General features: G+C 37.4%; 1 protein-coding gene across 1 annotated transcript in view; it reads left to right on the plus strand.

Annotated features, from left to right (window-relative positions):
• Nucleotides 1-22,772, plus strand: part of LOC128206235 (uncharacterized) — a 37,601-nt gene extending 14,829 nt beyond the window's left edge. The window contains exons 2-8 of the mRNA XM_052908564.1: nucleotides 7,795-7,938; nucleotides 8,508-8,717; nucleotides 8,859-9,059; nucleotides 12,109-18,752; nucleotides 18,907-19,139; nucleotides 21,759-21,893; nucleotides 22,256-22,772. Of these exons, the coding sequence (XP_052764524.1) occupies nucleotides 7,821-7,938; nucleotides 8,508-8,717; nucleotides 8,859-9,059; nucleotides 12,109-17,651 (6,072 nt within the window). The 5' untranslated portion in view covers nucleotides 7,795-7,820 and the 3' untranslated portion in view covers nucleotides 17,652-18,752; nucleotides 18,907-19,139; nucleotides 21,759-21,893; nucleotides 22,256-22,772. The remainder of the gene's footprint in view (nucleotides 1-7,794; nucleotides 7,939-8,507; nucleotides 8,718-8,858; nucleotides 9,060-12,108; nucleotides 18,753-18,906; nucleotides 19,140-21,758; nucleotides 21,894-22,255) is intronic.
• Nucleotides 22,773-25,249: the final 2,477 nt, after the last annotated feature.

Genomic DNA, 25,249 nt, shown 5'->3' on the forward strand with positions numbered 1-25,249 from the left:
TATTATAAGTCATTAAGTTTAACTGCTAAATTAAACTTACTATGCGATCTACTTGCAGCGTAGATAAAATTTTGGACATTATTAACCGTCCATATACATTCGAGGTTATTTTCGATGGAAAATTGGCCGAGAAGTTCCGAATGATAGAAATGATGATGATTCTTTCGAGTTTGCTTTTTTACACCTTTTATGTTTCCTATCTTCCGCGATGGATAAATTCGATGGGTCGAATTCACAAATTTTATTTGAGTATGGTTCACTTTGTACCATACTTTATTTTTTACAAATACAGTAACTGTGAAAAATAGTTGTGTAACAGGCGAGCATTTGTCCTTGACACAGAAGGTGCAATGAAAGAAACGTTCTTGATATTACTTTAAACATATTTATTTTACAACGATTGTGAGACAAGTTATAATAACATTATATTAATCACTCTCGTTGGCACGATTTTACGCGAGAGTGTGGTCTTTTCTAGTGGGGGAAACCGGAGTACCTGGAGGAAATCCACTTGTCCGGCTTGGTGAACACAAACCAAACTCACATGCGCCCAGGCTGGGAATCGAACCCGGGTCGCCGAGGTGAGAAGCGAGTGCGCTAACCACTTGATATTCATTTTGCACTAAACACGGAAAATTTCAAAGCCGTTTACAAAACGATCGCAATGCATGACAGAACGACCCAATACAAGGATGAAGGTTACACCAGCCTTTTGATGTGCCAGCGTCTATCTTATTGTGAAATAATTAATGATTTCAATGTTAGATCAAAGTAGTATTCTCACGTTTCGAAGAATATTAGTAAATGCGTATTTTTATACTTCCAGGAGTGCTCAAAAGAGCAATTTATGAATTTATACTATTTTTGGAATTTGTCGATTCAAAGGATGCACTGGAGGATCATTTGAAGGAGGGCGCAGGGGATAGAAATTGACCTTTGTTTTTTTAACAGGCATATTCTTTAACAATATCACTCTAGCGGACCCCCACCCCTCTCAAATCGTTAATGGGTTTTTTTCTATCAATATAGGAGAAACAGGTTATAAAATGCGCCCAAACTGCACCGGAATAGAAATGTTATAATTTCTTGGAAGAGTACCCTCAAACTCCCTGCCAGCATTTCAAACCAAACAAAAAAAGGTTCTGATGTATGGGTGCAAGTCAAAAGGCTACGCCCTTACGTTGTGTCCCTCCAACATCAAATCCGGGATGCGTCCCTTTGATAGCAAATCGCTCATTTTCTGTGGAATGCATTACAGCCGTCAAAAGAGATTGTTGTTTCGCAACCATCGTTCTGCATATTTTAAGGAAAATCGATAAAACTTAAGTTAAAATTATTTAAAAGCTGTTTACTGATTCTGGTCATTGTCGGTAAGATTTTAATGTGAATGCCACGTTTTATTAACATTTAAAAACGAAATTGTTCGTCATAAACCTCCACGATACTAGATAATATTACCACGAAAAGCGTAATTATGCGCAAAAAATTCATTTTTATTTAAACCGCTTTCGTGGAATGATATTTTTTAGAAAATTCGGTTACTTTGCCAAAAGTCACCAGGATGTGTGCACGCCACAAAAATGGCTTCTTTTTTTTAAATAAAAAGCCTTTCCAATTCATGGAAGTTTAAAAGAAGTTTTGACGAAGCTGTTTTTGTATGAATTTCGAAATACATTCCACAGACGTTAAATTATTTAGAACTTTAGTCTTTTAACGTGATTTCTGTACTAAAAAAACCAAACGCGTGTTTTAGTATTTTAATTGGACCATTAGTGCAGCCAACCTGAACGATTAATTGAATTATATATATATATGCTTTCTGTGCTGTTTACTGTGACATAGTTTTTGGGGGGTCGATAGTTGTTTTAAATAAAATGTTTGCAAAAAGTCTTATATCTTAGAAAAATATAATAGGAAAACATGGTCTAAATGTGCATTTAAAAACAATATCGACCAATCATTACATCCGATAAATATGACGTCTTGTGATTAATGTGACTAGAATTGCAGTGGAAGTCAACTAAAATATATTTAGAATGTCAAAAGATGAAAAGAAAATGTAAACAACACGTTGTCATTTATATGAGCCTGTAACAAAAGTCTAAACGCTCACATCAAGCGCACATTGTATAAATGATACGACCTGAAGAAGTACCGGCAGGAATACGCGACCTTTGGTGCGACATCACTTTAAGAGTCGCCTGTAATTCTACAGATGGGCTGAGAATCATGCTGATAAAATGTTGACATTAGCTCACTAGGAGCGCATATTTGTTTTTTGGCATAAAACAATAGCCCTCCTTAGATCACTTTTGTAGCACGAAGAATGCCTATTTAAAATTTCTTGACGAAGATCGCTCTTCTAAGATCAGTTGTAGCATGAAGATTGCCATTCTATGATCACTTGTTGAAGATTGCCACCATAAGATCATGTGTAGCAATAGTATTGGCCTTTTCAGATAATTTGTTAAAGACCGCTCTCCTAAGATCACTTGTAGTATGAAGATTGATCATGTTATTTTCTACCAGATATAGTCAGTTAGGCTTTTGGAAATTGAATAATTATTAGGCTCAGATTTGCAAAAGTATCCCCAAATGAGCATGTACCCAAGCCTGTTTCGTGTTTGTTCATGAAATTTAGTAAAATAAACCTTATCGTGGCAAACATACAATATTTATGTGTAAGTTGCTTTACTGATTGAAATCGGAGTTGTTCTATTAAGCTATTTCTTAATTTAAAATGCATTGATATGCAAAGGAGTTTAATACATGTGTTTTTACAAAATAAAAATGTCTTAGAAGTCTGATTTAGAGATAACAAAGTATAATAAACCAAAACTATCAGTAAATGTCTTACTATTCAATTATTACTTAGATGTTTATGACTCAAAGTTCGGATTCACGAATAAGGTAAACAAATCATTTTGGTACAAAGAAAACACGGTCGACCATTGCTGCTTTCATGGAATGAAATTGAATACAAATCGGTTACTTTGCAAGGCGCTCAAGAGCAGTCATTTGGTAAAACTCGGTTAACCGGATGCGTGTATGACACCATGTGATATATAGTGCTAAATGATACCTTACACCTGAATAATCCAGAAGTTAAATCGCTCAAAACGTTTTACTTACAGTAACTTCCATAGAATAGTGTGTAAACATTACCCGCACAATAATGTATACGCGATAGGTTGAAGTTTCAAAGATCGGTTGACGTCTGGCTTGCTGAATCCTTGAACAAAATAGTTGTGCCCGAGGGTGTTATGCATGTTTTTACAAACCATTCTCTCTGTTCCGGCTAAATCCCAACCAAAATGATAACTGAGTCTGTCGCATAGCAATTGATTTTTGTACATGTTGAGCACATTGCTTAGGTGTTCTCGTCCTAACAATAAAAAAACAAAAACTTCGTCTTATCCTTTCCGCCATTGAGAATAAGAAAAACTAAACAAAACATGTGATGGATAGAGATGGTGAAGTTTATAGATGAAGTTGTTGTAAATAAACTAAACCAGAATGAAAAAAAATCATGTTGAGCACGCCGTAGTACAGTACAAGTAGAGATTGAACTAGTGGTATGTAACATCTTTTTGACACAATACAGTTACTCCCCTTACTTATAAATAACCATTTTTTAAATTTTGCGAGACTGTCATACAAAAGGAATTTGGTAACACTTTATTGATTAGTCTAAAATAATAGACGTGTTATACGGGATTCTTCTAATCCCTATGGAAGGATTTGCCATGTATTAAAAATCTGTCAATCATTTGGACTAATTATTGATTACCATAGATCGTGTTTTTCTCTTGTTTGGCTGTCGATACAATCAATGTCTCTTGTTACCCTTAAAATAACTAGTTTTATTATTTACAGTAAAATTTACATCTGTATTTAGTCTATACACAGTCTCGTTTGTTTCATTTGACGAACTTTTGTTGAAAACACAAATACCAATGGTGATAAGAATTGCCTACCTAGGCCTTCTCGAGTTTGAGCTCAGGATATGTTGTTAAAATTGTTCATTTTCTGAAATGTTATAATATTCTGAGACGAATGCAAGTGATTTGGGGACAATTGGTTAAAAATAAGTTAGAATGCAATCGATTGTCACCGAGTTCAGGCCCAACCAATCAATTTTCGATTATATCCGATAATCGGAACATCACTTATTTTTGACTCCACTATTCTAAGACTAAGTAATTCTGGTTCAGCTTTTTGTGAGTCAATATCTTAGCAAATACTTCAAGTTAAGTAATGACTCTTTAGAAAGTCCATCCTACTTATTTACTCAAGAAAATTACTGGCATATTATGCAGAGCAATGCTCTATTACTCGATACATAAATGTTTGTTAAGGTTTTGCGCTCATAAGTCAATATCTTGGTTATTACTCCATGTATTGTATTCAAACTTTGTACAAGGGTTCCCAACCATCCACCTTACTTTATTAATCAAGTTTGATAACTCTTGCATAAAGTACATATTTTAGCCGTTTATTTATCGACTTTGAAATTACGGTTAAGGTTTTACATGTACTTCCATGTTTCACCAAAACTTTGCAATCCTTCAACTGAAAAGCAGTGGAATAGTTGAGCGCACTGTTTCTGTGGCACCTCTTGTTTGATATTTGTTTTGCATGGGATCACATGGGATATCCGTAACGGACTATCTAAGAGGACGCTTTCATTTAAAAGATTAAAATTATTTATACGTAATGAATTTAAAAATTGTGACAGATCTAAGAAGAAATGTTGAATCATAAAGATAAATTGCACAGTTTTGCCTAAAAATGGGATAACAGAATAAGGATAGAAAATATCATTTGTAATAAAGGTTGTAAGAGTAGAAGCAGTAGCAGTAGCAGTAGCAGTAGCAGTAGCAGCAGCAGAAGCAGCAGTAGCTGTAGTAGTTGGTGTCGATTCTTAGGAATTACAATTCAAAATTTGCCGCCAATTTCCGAGCTTCCAATGAAATGGTTTTTAGTTTAGTTTATTTATCAAAACAAGTAAGCTTTTGCGATTATTTTCGAGCTCTTCGTTTTGTTTTATTCTTTTATTTCCTCAAGTTTATGTTCGATCTGATTTTACTTACATTTTGAATTTTACTTTTCCTTAATATACTATAGTCCCATAAAAATAGGTAAAACACTTCTATTTTGCGTCACTTCTGGACACAATAAGCTCCAATTGTTAACCATAGCAGTAGAACTGTCAGAAAACTTTATTTGAAAAAGAATGGGAATGCTAGTGTTAAATAACTTCAGTTTTATTTGAAACAACACCAATAAGTCATTTTTAATTAATGCCAAATTAGACCCTTCATTTAGAATGATTTTACATGTAAAATACTTCTTTAAAATCCTGTTGTTTTTGTTTGCCAGATTTTACATATCTACCAAAGCCTAAAACCTATGCCCTATCGTTTTCTATGTATAGTGCACAACATTGAAAACGCATCAAAATATGGTATGCTTATTCTAATCTAAAATTAATGAAATTTATCTACTTTAGGTAAAGGTATTTATATTGAATTGCAATTGGGCTCTCAGTTATAAAAAAAATATACATATTGTAGCCTAGGCAGGTCATATGAGGCTCATTCAGAGTTGGACCAGTGATACCAGGGTTCATGATGGGTGAATTTATCATTTTGCACCCATGTGAAAGCCATTAGAAGGGATGATGCTTTCCTTTGCCTCTCTTGTGGTGATAAGTAACTAAAAAGTAACTGTATTGCAAATATGTAAATATTTAATTACTTTTTTTTAAATAAAATACATTAAACAGTTTAAACAAGTTATACAAATTAAAATAAAAAATATTGTGCACAAACTTTTGTTGCGAAGTATAGTTAAAGGTCATGGTCGAAAACAGGTTGTATATAGGTCAAATACAACATGTGACAGCCGCCATTTTGGATTCAAAATGTAAACAGTAGACGATTGAAACAGATTTTATTTTTTGTTTTTTGAAAGATGAATGATTGCTTTAAATGGGGTATACACAAACATTTATCTTTTATTATCACTTATTTATGATTGAAATGTAAATAATCCTTAGGCGGTTGAAAACAGGTTGTTCCGGGATATAACGATGTGTTTAATATTTGGATACAAGTTGCCAATTCCTAACAGTGAGCTAACTGTTCTAACTTGGTAAACCTTACATTAATGGTAAACGCCCACTTGATGCAACTTGTATATGTTGGGTTGGAACGTTGTATGTGTATGTGTGTATGCATTAATGAACAGCAGAATGAGATCAGTGAGAACGCCACAATTGTATGTTAGCTTTAAAGCCCTGTTACAACCAAAGAGTATATAAAAGGCATTTGTTTTTATTAGAAATCGTTTTCAAATATTTAGATGTGTGTGGGGGCGCGCACACATGTGTCGTGGGGGACTCTCGTACATGTATCATGTATCAGAGTGATATAATACGGTGGGGGAGACACTCAAATGTATCAGTGGGTGGGTGACGGGATGCTGGAAAGGACACTCCCCCACATGTATCAGGGAAACGGGGAGGGGATGTACGGGTGTGGGGGTCACTCACACATGTATCAATGGGAAAGGGGGGCACTCTTACATGTATCAGTGGGGAAGGGGGGCGCTCATACATGTATCAGTGGGGAAGGGGGTGCTCATACATGTATCAGTGGGAAGAGGGGCACTTACACATGTATTAGAGGGGAAGGGGGGGGGGGCACTCACACATGCATCAATGGGAAAGGGGAGCACTCCTACATGTATCAGTGGGGAAGGGGGCGCATATACATGTATCAGTGGGAAGGGGGTCACTTACACATGTATCAGTGGGAAGAGGGGCACTTACACATGTATCAGAGGAAAGGCGGCACATACACATGTATCAGTAGGAAAAGCGGCACTCACACAGGTATCAGAGGGGAAGGGGGGCACTCACACATGTACCAATGGGGAAAAGGGGCATTCACACATGTGTCAGTGGGAGGGACTCACATATTTATCAGTGGGGAAGGGGGGCACTCATACATGTATCAGTGGGGAAGGGGGGCATCATACATGTATCAGTGGGAAAGGGGGGCATCCACAAATGTATCATTGGCGAAGGGGGCCCCCCACACATGTATCAGTGGGGAAGGGGGGCACTCATACATGTATCAGTTGGGAAGGGGATCACTCATACATCTATCAGGGAGGAAGAAGGGCACTCATACATGTATCAGTGGGGAATGGGAGCACTCATACATGAATCAGTGGGGAAGAAGGGCCCTCATACATGGATTAGTGGGGAAGGGGAGTACTCAAACATGTATCATCGAGGCACTCACGTATGTATCAGTGGGAATTGGATTCACCCACATTTGAATCAGGGAGTTGGGTGTGCTTGCGGGTTGGGGGATGGCTCTAAAACATATCTGGGGGTGGGAGATATGAGTGGGGGTGCTCACACATGAATCAGTGCGGGGGAGGGGGCAGTCACATATGCATCAGCATGTAGACCTTGAGCTTTAATTTTTAAATAAACTGCGTTAATGTTATAATAGATCAAAATGAATGTGCATGTCTTAAAATTATACTAATCGTTATTATATTACAAGCAATATCCAATATGTTTACTTTTTAACAAAGGAATTCAAAACGCAAAAACGTCGACTTATACCCTCGCTCAACACCATTAAATTTTAACTTCACAATAGACATTTAAATTAACGATTTGAATTGGTGAAAACAATAACTTAACAATAGAAAATTAATATACAGATGGACATTAAAACGACAATGCAAGTTTCATAAAACTTTTCTTTGCAGAGAAGGGATACAAAAACAAAGTAATTATGGGAAATTCCTTGAAAAGGACGAGAAGAAAAAAAGAACGTTTTGACGAGCTAGCTGCTAGTGGAGAGGCCGAGAATTTACAGCACCAGCAACAGGCAGATGAAGCTTTAAGAGCTGGTAGGTTTAATGTTTAGTATGGAAAACAATGTAATTTGGTATTTAAAAGTTTCCCGGTGATTTTTGCAGCACAAAGTCTGACATACAAACCAAAATATAGGATCCACTGTTAACATAGGAAATGTCAAAGTTTGAATCATTTTATTTTCAATAGTAAACATTTTAACATTTCAGTAGTTGACAACAATCATTGTTTAATTAGTAAAATAAGTAATCACTACACATCGAGAGCAATTTAAATTAATATCGTATACATCTGGCAATGAGCCTCTTATATGTGTATTATATTTTGTTCTAGTCGTTTCAGAAAAACTGATGATTACACATTTCGGACCGAAACTTATGTACCTCCAAGTTTTATTTATCTTAAAGACTCGACGAACAAACACAAAGCGCAGTTAGAGACAAATACAAATTTGTTAGCAACAGCCATTGAAGTTGCTGGGGATCGAGAATAAGAACGCATTGATGAGGGCGCAGAAGCACACAAACGAGACATTGACGCTGTACAGATTACACAGCAACAGAAGATTAAAGTGTGTACCTTTCACATTTAATTATCTTTATAGCCTCGACGAGTAAACACCACGCGCAGATAGAGAAACATACAATTGTGTGTACAACAGCCATTGAAGATGCTGCGGGTCGAGGAATAGAGCGTATTGATGAGGACACAGAAGCACACAAACGAGACATTGAGGCACTAGCTACTAGAAAGAAGTCCGAGATTTCACAGCATCAGCAGCAACGGCAGCAGGAGGATGAAGCCATCAGAGCTGGTAGTTAACAGTATTGAAAACAATCCTATATTGTATTTAACCTTTTTTCGGTGTTTTTGCACACACCAGTAGGACATACACTTGTACTAGAAGGGAAAGTAGATAAAAGTGTGTTCCTTTCATATTTAATTATCTTTATAGCCTCGACGAGTAAACACCACGCGCAGATAGAGAAACATACAATTGTGTGTACAACAGCCATTGAAGATGCTGCGGATCGAGGAATAGAATGTATCGATGAGGACGTAGAAGCACACAAGCGAGACTTTGACCTACTAGCAAATATGAGGAAGGCCGAGCTTTTACAGCAGCAGCAGGAGGTGGATGAAGCCTTCAGAACGGGTAGGTTCAATGTTTACAGTATAGAAAACAATGTAATCTGGTATCCAAACGTTTTGCGATGATTTTTTAACCCACCAGTAGATACATACACATCTGAACCCACTATCTTCATAAGAAAATATCAAAATTTGATATTTTACTTTTAACATATAAATCGTCAACATATGAGGATTTTTCTACACTCATTGTTTAAATATTTAGGTATTTTATTAAGACAATTGGAGTGCAATTGTAACTAAGAATGGAATATATCCGCATACTATGCATCCCTTTGAGCGCGAAAACACCTTTAACTGTTTCCCATGGAGCGCGAAAGCATATGTAATTGTTTCCCCTTGAGCTTGGAAATACATAAAAGTGTTTCCCCTTGAGCTTGGAAACACATGTAATTGTATCCCCTTGGTATTGCAAACACATTTAATTGTATCCCCTTGAGCTTTGAAACACGTATAATTGTATCCCCTTGGTCTTGGAAACAAATGTAATTGTATCCCAATGGTCTTGGAAACACATGTAATTGTATCCCCTTGAGCTTGGAAACACATTTAATTGTATCCCCTTGAGCTTGGAAACACATATAATTGTATCCCCTTGAGCTTAGAAACACGTATAATTGTATCCCATTGAGCTTAGAAACACGTATAATTGTATCCCCTTGAGCTTTGAAACACATATAATTGTATCCCCTTGAGCTTAGAAACACGTATAATTGTATCCCCTTGAGCTTGGAAACACATATAATTGTATCCCCTTGAGCTTGGAAACACATATAATTGTATCCCCTTGAGCTTAGAAACACGTATAATTGTATCCCATTGAGCTTAGAAACACGTATAATTGTATCCCATTGAGCTTAGAAACACGTATAATTGTATCCCATTGAGCTTAGAAACACGTATAATTGTATCCCATTGAGCTTCGAAACACATATAATTGTATCCCCTTGACCTTGGAAACACATATAATTGTATCCCCTTGAGCTTCGAAACACATATAATTGTATCCCCTTGAGCTTGGAAACACGTATAATTGTATCCCCTTGAGCTTCGAAACACATATAATTGTATCTCTTTGAGCTTAGAAACACGTATAATTGTATCCCATTGAGCTTAGAAACACTTATAATTGTATTTCCTTGAGCTTGGAAAAACGTATATGTAATTGTATCTCATTGAGCGTTGAAATTCATGGTTCCCCAGTCTGCGATACTGAAACTACAGCAAGAAATTTTGTTACATTGACATATTTTTCATTTTTTGCTTGAGTAATATGGATAGTCAAAAGCCTATGAACCTCTCAGACGCTAAACTGTATATAGTTTATTAAATAATGATTAAAAAGAACACATTTGACACCCAAACCATTTGCACCTTTTACATTTTGATTCTCTTTGGAACATTCAAAACACATTTTACAGAAAACACGTCTTGGCAATTACTTACAAAACAATTGTGTTTGATTTCTTTAATGATATAAGTGGCAAACAACAAATTGTACAAGAACGCAAACGCGTAGCTACACATGCGGATAAAAGTTGCAATTGAGTTTAAAATTTGCAAATTCATTCAACTCGTACTAGTATGTTCACTGATATTGCATTAATTACTTGCATTAATCCTCCTGCAATTGTAAGTGCAATTTTAAACCTCTACAAAGTACACACACCTAGATGACATGGTACGTCTAAAGAAGTTCTAATGCACACAAAGTGTTTCGTATTATTTCTATTGGACCTTTGGTATTCAAAAGACAACATGACAACAACCATACTATAAAACAAGCAAGTTAAAGCTGTAATTGGATTTGATTTACAACTGGAATGTATTCACATGTTAAAGCTGCACTCTCAGAGATTTAACGTTTTGATAACTGTTTTAATTGTTGTTTTGGAACAAGCCAATTTATGCAAAAATGCATGTAAACCAGTCATATAAGACTGCTGACAAAAAATAAGATCGCATATTTTTATTTTTAAGTTTAAAAATAAATGTTTTATGCATTTTTCTTAAACCGTTCGTAACGCTTTTTAGACATAAAACATTAATTTGGGAATGAAAATCTGCGATCTGATCTTTTGTCAGCAGTTTTTTATCACTGGTTTGAGATATTTACGCAAAAATGTGCTCATTCCAAGACGAAAAATAAAAGAAAGTTGTAAAAACTGTAAATCTGTGAGAATGCAGCTTTAAGAGTCATGTTTCTAGGTTTAAATTCATTATGCTCTATGTGAATACTAAATATATAATGAATAATAAATAAAGAGGCTTTAAGCTTCACTACTTATCTTTTATCACTTCACTGTGAGCGATAAGAAAATCACGTGATCACAAATGTGAATGACCATGGTGAAATTGATGCAAAGGTATATATATATAGTTTTAAATTTTAAAATTTAGTTTATTATAGTTTCTTTCTCATCGGTAATCGATTTCAAATAAAGACCCAGCCAACCGTATTTCACTTGATTTCTGCTTTATTGTGGTAAATTGTCTGTCATTCTTCATTTGTACTTCACAACATTCAAAAACAAAGTCGAAAGTGGCAAAGCCCACTGATTTTGTATAACTTGAGAAAAAAAAACGGATATTAACAACTGTTCATTACCAAAATCATTTATAAAGGCCTAATATATACCCTTAAGATTAGATATGCGAACTACCACACATTTTGGTCAATTTTAAATGGCTTTCGAATAAATCGTGCATGGTGCCAAATAATTGTTAACGGTTATTTACAATGTAGTATTTGAACGTTTTGAACGATACTGCACCTAACTTAAATTTTGTTCATGTTTACAAACCATCAATAAATCATTATTTATGTTCTCAAAAACAATCACAGACATGATTAGTGGCGTTCGGTGGGCTAGGTCTCTATTAAATTCGATTACCATTTGGAAAGAAAGCTTCAACATGCATTGTGGTATGTTGATATCATCGTGGTCATTCTCATTTGTGGCCGTGTGGTATTTTTGCTTCCTTACAGTGTCACTTAAATATTTGTACAGTAGCAAATGTGTAATATAACAAAAATGTTTTCTTTGTTCCAGAGCTAAAAGAAACTCTAATTAAACACCATTTAGAACGCAACTCGTTCCTTTCGCTTGGACCGTTTATTTCTTCGGATGATTCACGTCTGGAGGATTTTTACGTCCCTCCAAGGCTGTCTGAGGTTTTACAACAACAGATAAGCAAGAAGAACGGGCCAAGGGAAAATAAGACACGCCCTATAACATCCCTTGAACAACTGTTGACACCTGCTGATACAACGAAGCAATTCACAATAATAACCGCGAATGCTGGTGTTGGTAAAACATCGTTTTGTAAGTTTGTAGTTGTTTTGTGGTGCGCGTTACATGGCCGCAAGACGGATTCTATAAGTACATTTAAAAAGAGATTTGACATTCCTTTTGAATCTTTAGAAGACATACCCTATCTTCTCTACATTCCAATGAGGGATATTCCACCAGACCGCACACATTCCATTGAAGACATTATTTTTGCTCATTTGGAAAATGTGATTGGATACTCTACGGAAGACCGAGACAAATTGGGAAGAGTTTTCATGAAGGAACGATGTTTGGTCATCTTAGATGGAATGGACGACTCTTCCTTGCCTAAGCTTGACCCACCAATGGCTAAACGGAAGTACAGCATTATTATTACATGTCGCCCATGGAAACTCGCAGATACGAAATTACCGAAGTACACGCATGTTAGTATTGATGATCTGAATCGCTTTTCACAAACAAACCTGTTTGAACACGTGAATAAAACATTAAACGCATATTATTCGACCGCATTTGAAGTTCAGGACTTCTTAGCAACTTTGGAGGCTAAGACACTGGGGCCACTTTCCTCCAACACGCTCGTGGGTCTGCAACTATACTGTCTCTGGCATGACCAACGTATGGACAACGAAACATCAGAAAATAACAAAACAAGTATGACGCTTGGACCAACAAGATCACACATCTATGCAGACATATTAGAAACGATGTTCAGTCTAGAAATGAAAAAGAGAAAAGAATTTTCAGAACGTCCACAAAATAAAATTCCCACACAAAGACCTCTTCCTAAATGCTTTGAGGGACGGAAATTGTGTAAAGCAAAATCCTGTTTGATTTATGAAACGGGCAAGATTGCTCTCAATATGTTAGTTAACTCGAAGATCGAGTTTGATGAGGAAACCATGCATTCGTTACTAGATGGGCAATTTCTATTAGATTCAGGACTCATTTCAGCCTATAGGTCACACAAGTGCAGTATTGAAAACAAAGTGTACCATTTTCTACACAAAACCTACCAGGAAATGTTTGCAGCAATATATATTTCGTCACTGAATTTCACGAGTGAAGACTGGCTTAAGCTTGAAGACAACTTCGCTACTGTGTTTTCACCGGACATAATGTCATTCTTGTGCGTGATGAATTACGAGCAGGGCCGGCGATGTTCGGAAATATTCGGCAACATAGAGCGGGAGTTTTACAGAGAAGGCGCATTTTATGCCAGTGAGATAATCGAGTACCAAGAGGCCGTGCAACTGGCGTACAACGAATGTGTGAACAATGGTGTGTCAGAGCCGCAACTTACGTTAAGACATGCAAGGTTAAATAGGGAAATCGCTGCGTCAACCGGTCCACTCTTGCAACAAAACCTTAGCGGACTTTATTCGTGTGATATTGAATGTTCCGAAGGATACCCTGTTAATACAAGCATTACAAGCATGGAACAACTTCACACATTATACATATCGAGTGAAGAAGAGGGCAATGCTTCTCTACAAAGTATTCCAACATTGTTTCTTAACAAATTAACAGTTCTTTGTCTATTCGATTTGAACATAGAAACGGATAATCTTAACCTGGCCTCTTGTGGAAATATAAAAGTAATTAATCTGCAAAACCTCCGCCTTCGGCATGTGACCATCGCCCCGACCCAGCTGGAGGAGTTCTGTGTCTTCACAGATAACATACGAGAGAACACACCGCCTATGGAGGTGACATTCGCACACGGGAGACGGTTTACAAACAAATTAAAGAAGCTCTGTCTTGACAACGTTACTTTAAATGAAACACTTAATATACAGCAGTGTGATCAACTACAAAAACTATGGCTGGACACGTTAACATTTTCTGACGACTTCCACCTGGACCTGTCCTCATTCACGCACCTTTCTGAGGTAGTTCTTCGAAACCTCCGCCTCAGGCATGTGACCATCGCCCCGACCCAGCTAGAGAGGTTCTGGGTCTCTATCAAGATTAACATACGAGAGAACATACCGCCTATGGAGGTGACATTCGCACACGGGAGACAGTTTACAAACACATTAAAGGAGCTCAGTCTTGACTACGTTACTTTAAATGAAACACTTAATATACAGCAGTGTGATCAACTACAAGATCTATGGCTGGACACGTTAACATTTTCTGACGACTTCCACCTGGACCTGTCCTCATTCACGCACCTTTCTGAGGTAGTTCTTCAAAACCTCCGCCTTCGGCATGTCACCATCGCCCCGACCCAGCTTGAGAAGTTCTTTGTCTCTATCAAGGATAACATACGAGAGAACACACCGCCTATGGAGGTGACATTCGCACACGGGAGACAGTTTACAAACACATTAAAGAAGCTCAATCTTGACAACGTTACTTTAAATGAAACACTTAATATACAGCAGTGTGATCAACTACAAAAACTATGGCTGAACACGTTAACATTTTCTGACGACTTCCGCCTGGACCTGTCCTCATTCACGCACCTTTCTAAGGTAACTCTTCAAAACCTCCGCCTCAGGCATGTGACCATCGCCCCGACTCAGCTAGAGGAGTTCTGGGTCTTCACAGATAACATACGAGAGAACACACCGCCTATGGAGGTGACATTCGCACACGGGAGACAGTTTACAAACACATTAAAGAGGCTCAATCTTGACAACGTTACTTTAAATGAAACACTTAATATACAGCAGTGTGATCAACTACAAACACTATGGCTGGACACGTTAACATTTTCTGACGACTTCCACCTGGACCTGTCCTCATTCACGCACCTTTCTGAGGTAGCTCTTCGAAACCTCCGCCTCAGGCATGTGACCATCGCCCCGACCCAGCTAGAGAGGTTCTGGGTCTCTATCAAGATTAACATACGAGAGAACATACCGCCTATGGAGGTGACATTCGCACACGGGAGACAGTTTACAAACACATTAAAGGAGCTCAGTCTTGACTACGTTACTTTAAATGAAACACTTAATATACAGCAGTGTGATCAACTACAAGATCTATGGCTGGACACGTTAACATTTTCTGACGACTTCCACCTGGACCTGTCCTCATTCACGCACCTTTCTGAGGTAGTTCTTCAAAACCTCCGCCTTCGGCATGTCACCATCGCCCCGACCCAGCTTGAGAAGTTCTTTGTCTCTATCAAGGATAACATACGAGAGAACACACCGCCTATGGAGGTGACATTCGCACACGGGAGACAGTTTACAAACACATTAAAGGAGCTCAATCTTGACAACGTTACTTTAAATGAAACACTTAATATACAGCAGTGTGATCAACTACAAGAACTATGGCTGAACACGTTAACATTTTCTGACGACTTCCGCCTGGACCTGTCCTCATTCACGCACCTTTCTAAGGTAACTCTTCAAAACCTCCGCCTCAGGCATGTGACCATCGCCCCGACTCAGCTAGAGGAGTTCTGGGTCTTCACAGATAACATACGAGAGAACACACCGCCTATGGAGGTGACATTCGCACACGGGAGACAGTTTACAAACACATTAAAGAAGCTCAATCTTGACAACGTTACTTTAAATGAAACACTTAATATACAGCAGTGTGATCAACTACAAGAACTATGGCTGAACACGTTAACATTTTCTGACGACTTCCGCCTGGACCTGTCCTCATTCACGCACCTTTCTAAGGTAACTCTTCAAAACCTCCGCCTCAGGCATGTGACCATCGCCCCGACTCAGCTAGAGGAGTTCTTTGTCTCTATCAAGGATAACATACGAGAGAACACCCCGCCTATGGAGGTGACATTCGCACACGGGAGACAGTTTACAAACACATTAAAGAAGCTCAATCTTGACAACGTTACTTTAAATGAAACACTTAATATACAGCAGTGTGATCAACTACAAAAACTATGGCTGGACACGTTAACATTTTCTGACGACTTCCGCCTGGACCTGTCCTCATTCACGCACCTTTCTGAGGTAGTTCTTCAAAACCTCCGCCTTCGGCATGTCACCATCGCCCCGACCCAGCTTGAGAAGTTCTTTGTCTCTATCAAGGATAACATACGAGAGAACACACCGCCTATGGAGGTGACATTCGCACACGGGAGACAGTTTACAAACACATTAAAGGAGCTCAATCTTGACAACGTTACTTTAAATGAAACACTTAATATACAGCAGTGTGATCAACTACAAGAACTATGGCTGAACACGTTAACATTTTCTGACGACTTCCGCCTGGACCTGTCCTCATTCACGCACCTTTCTAAGGTAACTCTTCAAAACCTCCGCCTCAGGCATGTGACCATCGCCCCGACTCAGCTAGAGGAGTTCTGGGTCTTCACAGATAACATACGAGAGAACACACCGCTTATGGAGGTGACATTCGCACACGGGAGACAGTTTACAAACACATTAAAGAAGCTCAGTCTTGACAACGTTACTTTAAATGAAACACTTAATATACAGCAGTGTGATCAACTACAAAAACTATGGCTGGACTCGTTAACATTTTCTGACGACTTCCGCCTGGACCTGTCCTCATTCACGCACCTTTCTAAGGTAACTCTTCAAAACCTCCGCCTCAGGCATGTGACCATCGCCCCGACTCAGCTAGAGGAGTTCTGGGTCTTCACAGATAACATACGAGAGAACACACCGCCTATGGAGGTGACATTCGCACACGGGAGACAGTTTACAAACACATTAAAGGAGCTCAGTCTTGTCAACGTTACTTTAAATGAAACACTTAATATACAGCAGTGTGATCAACTACAAAAACTGCAGTTGGACACGTTAACATTTTCTGATAACTTTCACCTGGACCTGTCCCCCTTTACGGACCTCTCTTTACTTATACTACATAACCACCGCCTCCAGCGTGTGACCATCGCCACGGTCCCGCGGGAGAATTTCTGGTTATCCATCAAAATGATCATGCAAGAGAACACACCGCCTATGGAGGAAACATTCGCACACGGGAAACATTTTGCAAACAAATTACGAGAGCTCCGTCTGCATAATGTTACTTTAAATGAAACACTTCATATACAGCAGTATGACAAACTACAGCAACTGCGGTTGGGCACATTATTACTTCCTGACAACATTAGCACTGATCTGTCCTCTTTCACGGACCTCGCGGTGGTAACACTACAGAACCTCGGCCTCCATCATTTGATCATCGTCCCGGACAAGCTCGAGAAATCATGGGTGCTTGTCAACAATAAAATTTCGAAGTTGATACCAAACATTATAGAAGCATTGCAGAGTGACGAACAATGTTCAAATATATCTCAAATATATCGCTCTGCGGGATTCGCGTACATTAGCTAAGTCATTCAAATAAACACAAGTTTGTAGCTACATCAGTTGACCCTCAGTTTTATTTAAAACGTGTTGATATTGAAAAAGTAGGAGTGTTATTTAAAATGATAGATTGTACGAGGGGTGATCGGGAAGTTCGTAGAATGTTCGTAGAATGTCCGTATAACTTCCTTATTATTTGTGTCATTACTATGAAAATTTAAAAAAAACTATGATTAACATCTTCTCATAAGCGTAGAGTTGAAATACAAAAACATTTTGTATTATTCGCTGAATTATAAGTGTCCATAGCAACGCGTTTCGGCATACCCGGGCACCTAAAAAATTATGCACTTTCCAACATTGATTAAATTTATTACTTCCGCATTTTAATGCGTTTTCTTTTGCGGACGACTTCGCGAAATCGTCTGCTGTCCAACGTCGTTTATGACGTTACTTCCTGAAATTGTGACGTTTGTCGTTGTTTCCTGTTGAAAGATATAAGCATTTTTAACGGCGTTGTCACTAACCGAAATTTTAAAACCATGACGCCAACGGGCGACGTCGTGTAAATGGCAGCCATTAAATTTTGCGTGGGATCAGACAAGACACGAAGTAAAACGTTGAAGATGTCACAGAGTTCCAGTACAACCAATAAATGCAGTAGGGCGCTTGTCTTTAAGTGGCACCGACGGTCTCGGGAAGGAAGATGCTCTATAGAAGACGATCAACGATATGGCCGGCCGTCTAAGGTGAAATGTGTACAGTGACAGGCGAAACACTTTGAGAAGTTTAGCTTCTGAAATAGATGTTTCCACTTCTACAGTGCATGAAATTTTGAAAACAGAAATAGGCATGTCTGAAGTGTCGCGCGCTGGATGCAGAGACTCCTTAAGGATCATGAGCGGGCAACAAGGGTTCACTGTTCGTAAGAGTTCGTCCGCCGGTATGAGCATGAAGGCGAAGAATTTCTCGACTGCATAGTTACAACCGACGAAACTTGGTTATGGAACTTCGACCCGAAGACGAAAGCCCATTCCTGAATATGGAAAACCCAGGGGACCCCTCCCCATGCTCCTAAAGCACCAGGTTCCCGATGGCCAGACAGTGGCCGCTAGTTTCTATTCGAAGGTAAGCAGATTAACATTTTGAACATTATTTTAACTATTAAAATATACAAAGAAATTTAAAAATATTAGAATTTAATGTAAACAAAAAATATCAAAATGCACTGTTTTGGCGTTACTGTCACGATTCCAAATTTGACTTAATTTTATAACTTCAGATTCTCAAGCGTGACTTGATGCAGGCATTGAAGAAGAAACGCCCAAAGCTCGACCCCGAGCGCATAATATTCCACCAAGATAACGCTCCAGGACACAGAGCTAACTCAAGCCTTATTGAAATCAACTTGCTTGGTTTTGAAATTCTTCAGCATCCACCCTACGGCCCCCATGGATTTCAGAGTTCACCCGGAAACCAAGGCAGTGCTACGGAGCGTGCGAGGACGCCAGTGAGGTTCGTATGTATACGCAAAATGTTGTTTCGTCATACGACAGTGAATGGTTCAGCTATACCTACACGATATGGTGACAGATACATAGAAAATGCATTCAAATCCGCGTTGATTACGTTGAAAAAGTGTGACTGAATCTCTGACGTTATCATGACGTCTCTTGTTGTACTTTGGCTTGCTCCGGGTATTTACATGTATATAGTAATGTATAAAACAACATTCTACCAATAGTCTACGAACTTCCCGATCACCCTCGTATAATATATAGATATTGCTAATAGTACGTGTCAATCTTGTAATGTGTTTTAGGTCATCTTTTTTAATAAAACATGTATTCAGAAATTGTACAAAGACACACGCTATAAACTAACTATTTTATACATCCAACATTTAAAAACCACTGAATATTTATGCCAAGATATGTTAATATAGTTAAATAAACTCGCTGTATACAGCATATACAGTTGTATACAGAGCTTTTAAAGATGCACTCTTACTCCCAAACAAGATGTATTACAAGTAAAACAATAGCTTTAATTTACCCAAAAGCATTTATAAATATCGAGAACAATGGTTCTTATGAAGGATGCTGTGTTTAATTTGAAAGACAGATCTATGCAGAAAACACGATATTTATACTATTTGAAATGATAGCTGATCACTGTAGATCGTTTAGCACTCACAAATCATTTAATATTTGTGCGTTTTCAGCTATTAAATACACGCTTACAATCTTTTTATCAGTAATTATTACTTTCCATGAATGCATTATTAAATAAGTATTGAAAGGTTTAGCACCCAAATGTTATGTTTGTTACACATGTGTATGTAATAATATTTAATAAAAGTGTCACTTTAAAATTAGAAAACAATTTACTATGTTGCTTAAAACATTTTTGAGAATCATTTTATTGGAATTACATAACTCGTTACAATGTTAAATACATCCCAAATCTAAAGAGGTCATGCATGTAAGTGGGAAAAAATACAATAACTATTGACATATGAAAGTCTGTTTTACATACAAGTATTTTGTTTAGAACCTAATTGATCCACATGTATGATTTCATTTCAATATGCCATAATTTATGCTCAAATGCTAAATGTTCTTTTATTTCATGTACTCTGAAATCGCCATGTTTTGTGAGCATGTATTATTTCTAGTCAATGATCAAGGGTCAGTTTAACCCAATTCAATGTATTAATAAGGTTGAATATTTAAACTGGAAGACAATAATGTTCTGTTCTTTGTTCTGTTGATAATCTTGCGCATGCATGTTCTTGTGTTACATTAAAGTTTTGTGTGCACAATATTTTCAGTTACCATAAAGAGTAATATACGTGATCGCTCTTTAATCTGTATGTTTAGTTTGTATATTTAGATACATTCAAGGAACTATAATTGTAAAATATGTTGAAACTAGTTTTTTGCATTTCATGAAATTAATATAGAGTTTTGTATATCATAAAATAAATTGAGAATTGGTTTAATATGTATGCATTATCTGCAATAAAGTTATTAGATATCGATGGTCTCATTTCTTGCAAGAGTTAATGTAATGTTTGGAAACACAAACTAATGAAACAAACAAACGTATACATGATACGTAATATAACCAATTTGCAAAAATGTGTTACAGAATTAAAAGAAGATATAAATCCGTTAACTTTGGAAAGCGTTCTTTGCATAATCGAGGTAAATTCTCTGGCATGGGTATATCAGTATTTTCAATTGCTGCTTGCTGAGTTGAGGAGTTGAGCACATTTTACAAAGGACGATTCTATCATTGATATCATGACAATCTGCTACCACTCATATGTTTGTATGCGAGCGTAAACGTGTGTCGACAATATGAATATGTCAAAATGTTTCAGACATCCCGCGCAACATGCTTTGTGGCCTTTTGAAACGTTTAAATTAAGAAGGACAAGAGCTGTCACAGAAAACTGACAAATACCCCCGACTTGGCCTTTTTCTGAAAAATTCCAATGAGACCGTACTAAATTGAATTAATATTTATCGTCAGATCCCTATTTCATAACCTACCTATCAAGCAAGGAAAAAGTGCCGATAAAAAAATATCATTAGTTTTGCATAAATTCAATACACTTGCAAATGACTTTAAAGCACATTTGTTCAAAAAACACCTTTAAAACCTTTTAATCATTAAACTTGCCTAAATTTAATATGTTTGTTGACGTAATGAGTCATTATTTTTATTATTAAGATTTTGAAAAAGTTGTATGTTTGCGTTATTTCGATATTTTGGTGAGAGTTTCTGTTTCTTTAAATCTTAAAGCTGCACCCTTTCAGTTTGACCGTTTCGACAACTTTTTATTTTCTTGTCTTGGAATGAGCCAAAGTGTACGTGAATATCTGAAAACCGGTGATATTTAAGGCAGCTGTGTCACAAATCTCATTTTACATTTATATTATGGTATTATTATTTAATACAATTTGCTTGTACTAGTTTAAACATTGATTTAAAATCAATCATTAGGTAGTATTGTATCGACACGATACGGTAACACTTGACCAATTTTCACTGCTCTGACCATTTTTACGTCATCATAATTTGTACATGTTTTGGGTGTGTAATTCTCTAGTTAGTTGGGAACAGGTTTTTGACCAAGACAGACGTGTAACATTCTCTGGGTGGACGGACGGAACTGCCACGTCTGCAGTTATGCAGCCGAAAAGCTGTTGGGGAATGAATGTGCATTAATACTAAGTATTATTAACACCTGATACCAGGGTAAGTGCCATTACATTATAATTGTTTTATAGACATTCTTGCATTACAATTTAGGTTTGTAAATACAGTTAAATATTGTCTCTTGTACATGTACTTTGCAATTGTCAGGTTTTTATATTGCAAGTAAGCTTTGTAAACATTATTTGCTCATATAATTATCTAGAGAACTATTTTCATTCGTGTTAAACTATAATTGTTTAGATTCTCACAGTTTTGCCTTGACGGGGAATGAACCGACATTTTATTGTTTTGCTTTGCATAATTGTTGAGAGTAAAAGTGTATAATCATGCTTGTTAAATATAATTTAGGTAAGCAATGATATAGTAAATAGTATGACTTATGTCGTAATTTTGAATGTCAGGTTATACGTAAACAGCAGAACATCGTTTGCTATGGTTGCCACGTTACGGTTACATTGACGTTTTGGGGCTCATGACGTCAGAGGACGTTTTCAACGTAGTTGGGCTTCCGGACGCTAACAGGGCGGGATGTCAGTGGACCTCGTGTTTGTACCGGGAACGCAGGCTGATGCTGAGGACGGATACGCCTAGGTGGGCGTTGATATATCCTATCGTGGACGTCGAGAGGCGGGACGTGTATTGGGATTGGCATCTGAGTGACGTCAGTGTTGACGTCTAAGTGACGCCTGTATTTCCTGTGGTCGGCGTCGATGCGTCTATGTGGTGTCTGTATGACGCCGTTGTCGACATCCGGGTGACGTCTGTGTGACGTTTACGTTAGCGGGAGATTGAGATAGTGGAGTGGTAGACTGGTAACAGCGTAACAGTGTGGCAGTAGTGACATTCAACCATTATTACATAAGAAGATCTCTCTTTATTTATTGTAATTTATGTAAATAATATATTTGTTAAAACTTGTATTGTCATTTGTCAATTTCTTCATAACAATTAGGACTGCCCCTCTCTATGCTATTCCTGACCTGTGACAAGCTGATCAAAGACCAAATCGCAGTTTTAAATATTTATTCTCGAAAATTGATGCTTTATGGTTAAAAGCATTACCAACACTTTAAGAACAATAAAGTTTTTGGCAGCTTTCCAAACAATCTGTTAAATTGTGATGTAAATTAAATGACTGAATTGAAAGCATTAATGCCAAAATCAGTTGATTTTGAGACAAAAAATGATCATTCTGTGAGAGTGCAGCTTAAAAGTTGAACTTCCCCCCTTCCGATGACGCTAAACATTGACTTAGTTTTGGCCTAATACATGTGGGGATAGTAAACGTTATAGCTGAGATACAAACTATTGCTAAACAATAGACAGTGTGCAAAGTTGGGACAATTGTCATACACGACACACCAACGACTCTGTGATTTTCCATAGTAGATAAGGCTGAAACACTTTAGAATTGATTTAGTGCAAATTGACCTCAAAATGTAACCTTGATCATTAAGATGATAGCACAAATCCCACACACGACACACCTTATCTGAGCGTGAATGTTATGCATGACACTACTAGCGAAGATGTTCTGCAAGTCTTTGTAGTTTTAAATAACAACGAAGTCGAGACAATGTTACAGCAGGTTACAGCAGACGGGCGGACTCACTGTCGCACAAACGGATAGTTCTATGACTATAATTTAAATGCAATCATTCGGGAGAATTAATAAGCTATTCAACGTTGACAGTATTCTTTTTTTTTTCGACTGGCGAGATACAATTCATAGAAACAATATGTTATGAAGTAAAGATTTCTTTTTTTGCGAGTTACATGTATTGAATTGGACCAACGATTTCCAAACAACTTTTATGCCATAAAGCTAACTGTTACAAAATACGCTAGTCCTTTCTTAGAACGCCAAGTTTGTTTTCAATTGTTGTACGCAAGCCAAATTTACAGAGTGCACACTGCAATTCGAGGGTCGTAACTCTGGAATGACTAAGACGACATGGCTGGTTATCGAATCTAACGGGGATATTCTGCCCATAAAAACATATAACTGTATCACTAAAACATTTTCTAAATTTGTCATAAATGGAAAATGTGAATTAAAGTAATTTCTATGATGAAATGGTGCTTACTCTCGAGATAACTGGTTATCGGGGTTGTTCCAAGAGTTTGTACCCATACACATTCTGACCAAATTTGGTGATGATTATACAACATACAGTGTACAAAAAACAGTCTCCAAAATACATTGCACACTAAAACTCCGCGAGTCGGATGTGTCGCCTGACGAATTATTTACTGTCGACATTAAAGCTGTTCGATTGGCATTTTATTCATTTATAGACAATGATGTTGCCATTTTACTTTCAAGTGTAGGTGACATTTGAACTGAAGGTCAAAACCGTAAGACGATCAAAAATTAACAACGGAAATTAACAAAGCACAATAACTCTAAAAAATATGGAAGCAAGAGTTACGGTTATCGTGCACTGCACTTGCCCTCTATGATATCTATCTACATATGAAGTTTCAAGTTGATAACTCTTATATTCTACAAAATATGCCCCGGACAAAACTTTAAAAATGATAATTAACAAAGGGCACTAACTCTCAAAATATGGAGGCAAGAGTTACAGTTCTTGTCCTCTGCACTTGCCCTTAATGAGATATATCTACAAATAAAATTTCAAGTTGATACCACTAATAGTTTACGAGATATGCCCCGAACAAGTGAAAACGGGACGCCACCGCCGCTGCCGGCAAAATCAACCCATCTATATCTCCTAGTCAGGTGACACAAAAACGACATCAACCACACAATCCATTCCTTAGCCTAGGTATACTAAATGCAGCGTACGATATACTGTGTATGAAACACTTGGCCTTGGTTGAAGTGATGAACGATACATGCTGGGTGTTATATCGACCCTAAATGCGAGCACCATCAACACATGTACACATGTAGTGTAAGATATAGCAGGATTCATCCACTGGTTTGAAAATCCGGTGCCAGTGGATTTATCATTCTCTTCAAGTGTTGCTCAGAGGGGTCCTTAAATGTGAACTGCGACCTCAAAGGAAAGCTACCGATGAACGTTTTTGATCCTTACAGGGGTTATTTCAATAGCTGTACCGATGTATTTATCATTCCATAATACCGTCCAAGGAATGTAAATGCTCCTTTTCAATCTATGCATTTGGCAAATGATAATCAATTACAGCTATCACAGTAGATGTCTTCTTTCTTTAATTAATAGTGACTGTACCACAAAAACTTAATAAGAGCCAAATTAGCGTTACTGTTTGTTTCATCTGTACACACATAATCTGCTTTTAATGTTTTATGATCACAAGTTAATTAAGTCCCTCATAATAATACATCAACCTGTAATATTGGGCCCTTTTAAGGTAAACCTTTTTTACAATTTATGTGACCTTGA

This window comes from Mya arenaria, chromosome 10, assembly GCF_026914265.1.
Source record: "Mya arenaria isolate MELC-2E11 chromosome 10, ASM2691426v1".
Classification (NCBI taxonomy): Eukaryota; Metazoa; Mollusca; class Bivalvia; order Myida; family Myidae; genus Mya; species Mya arenaria.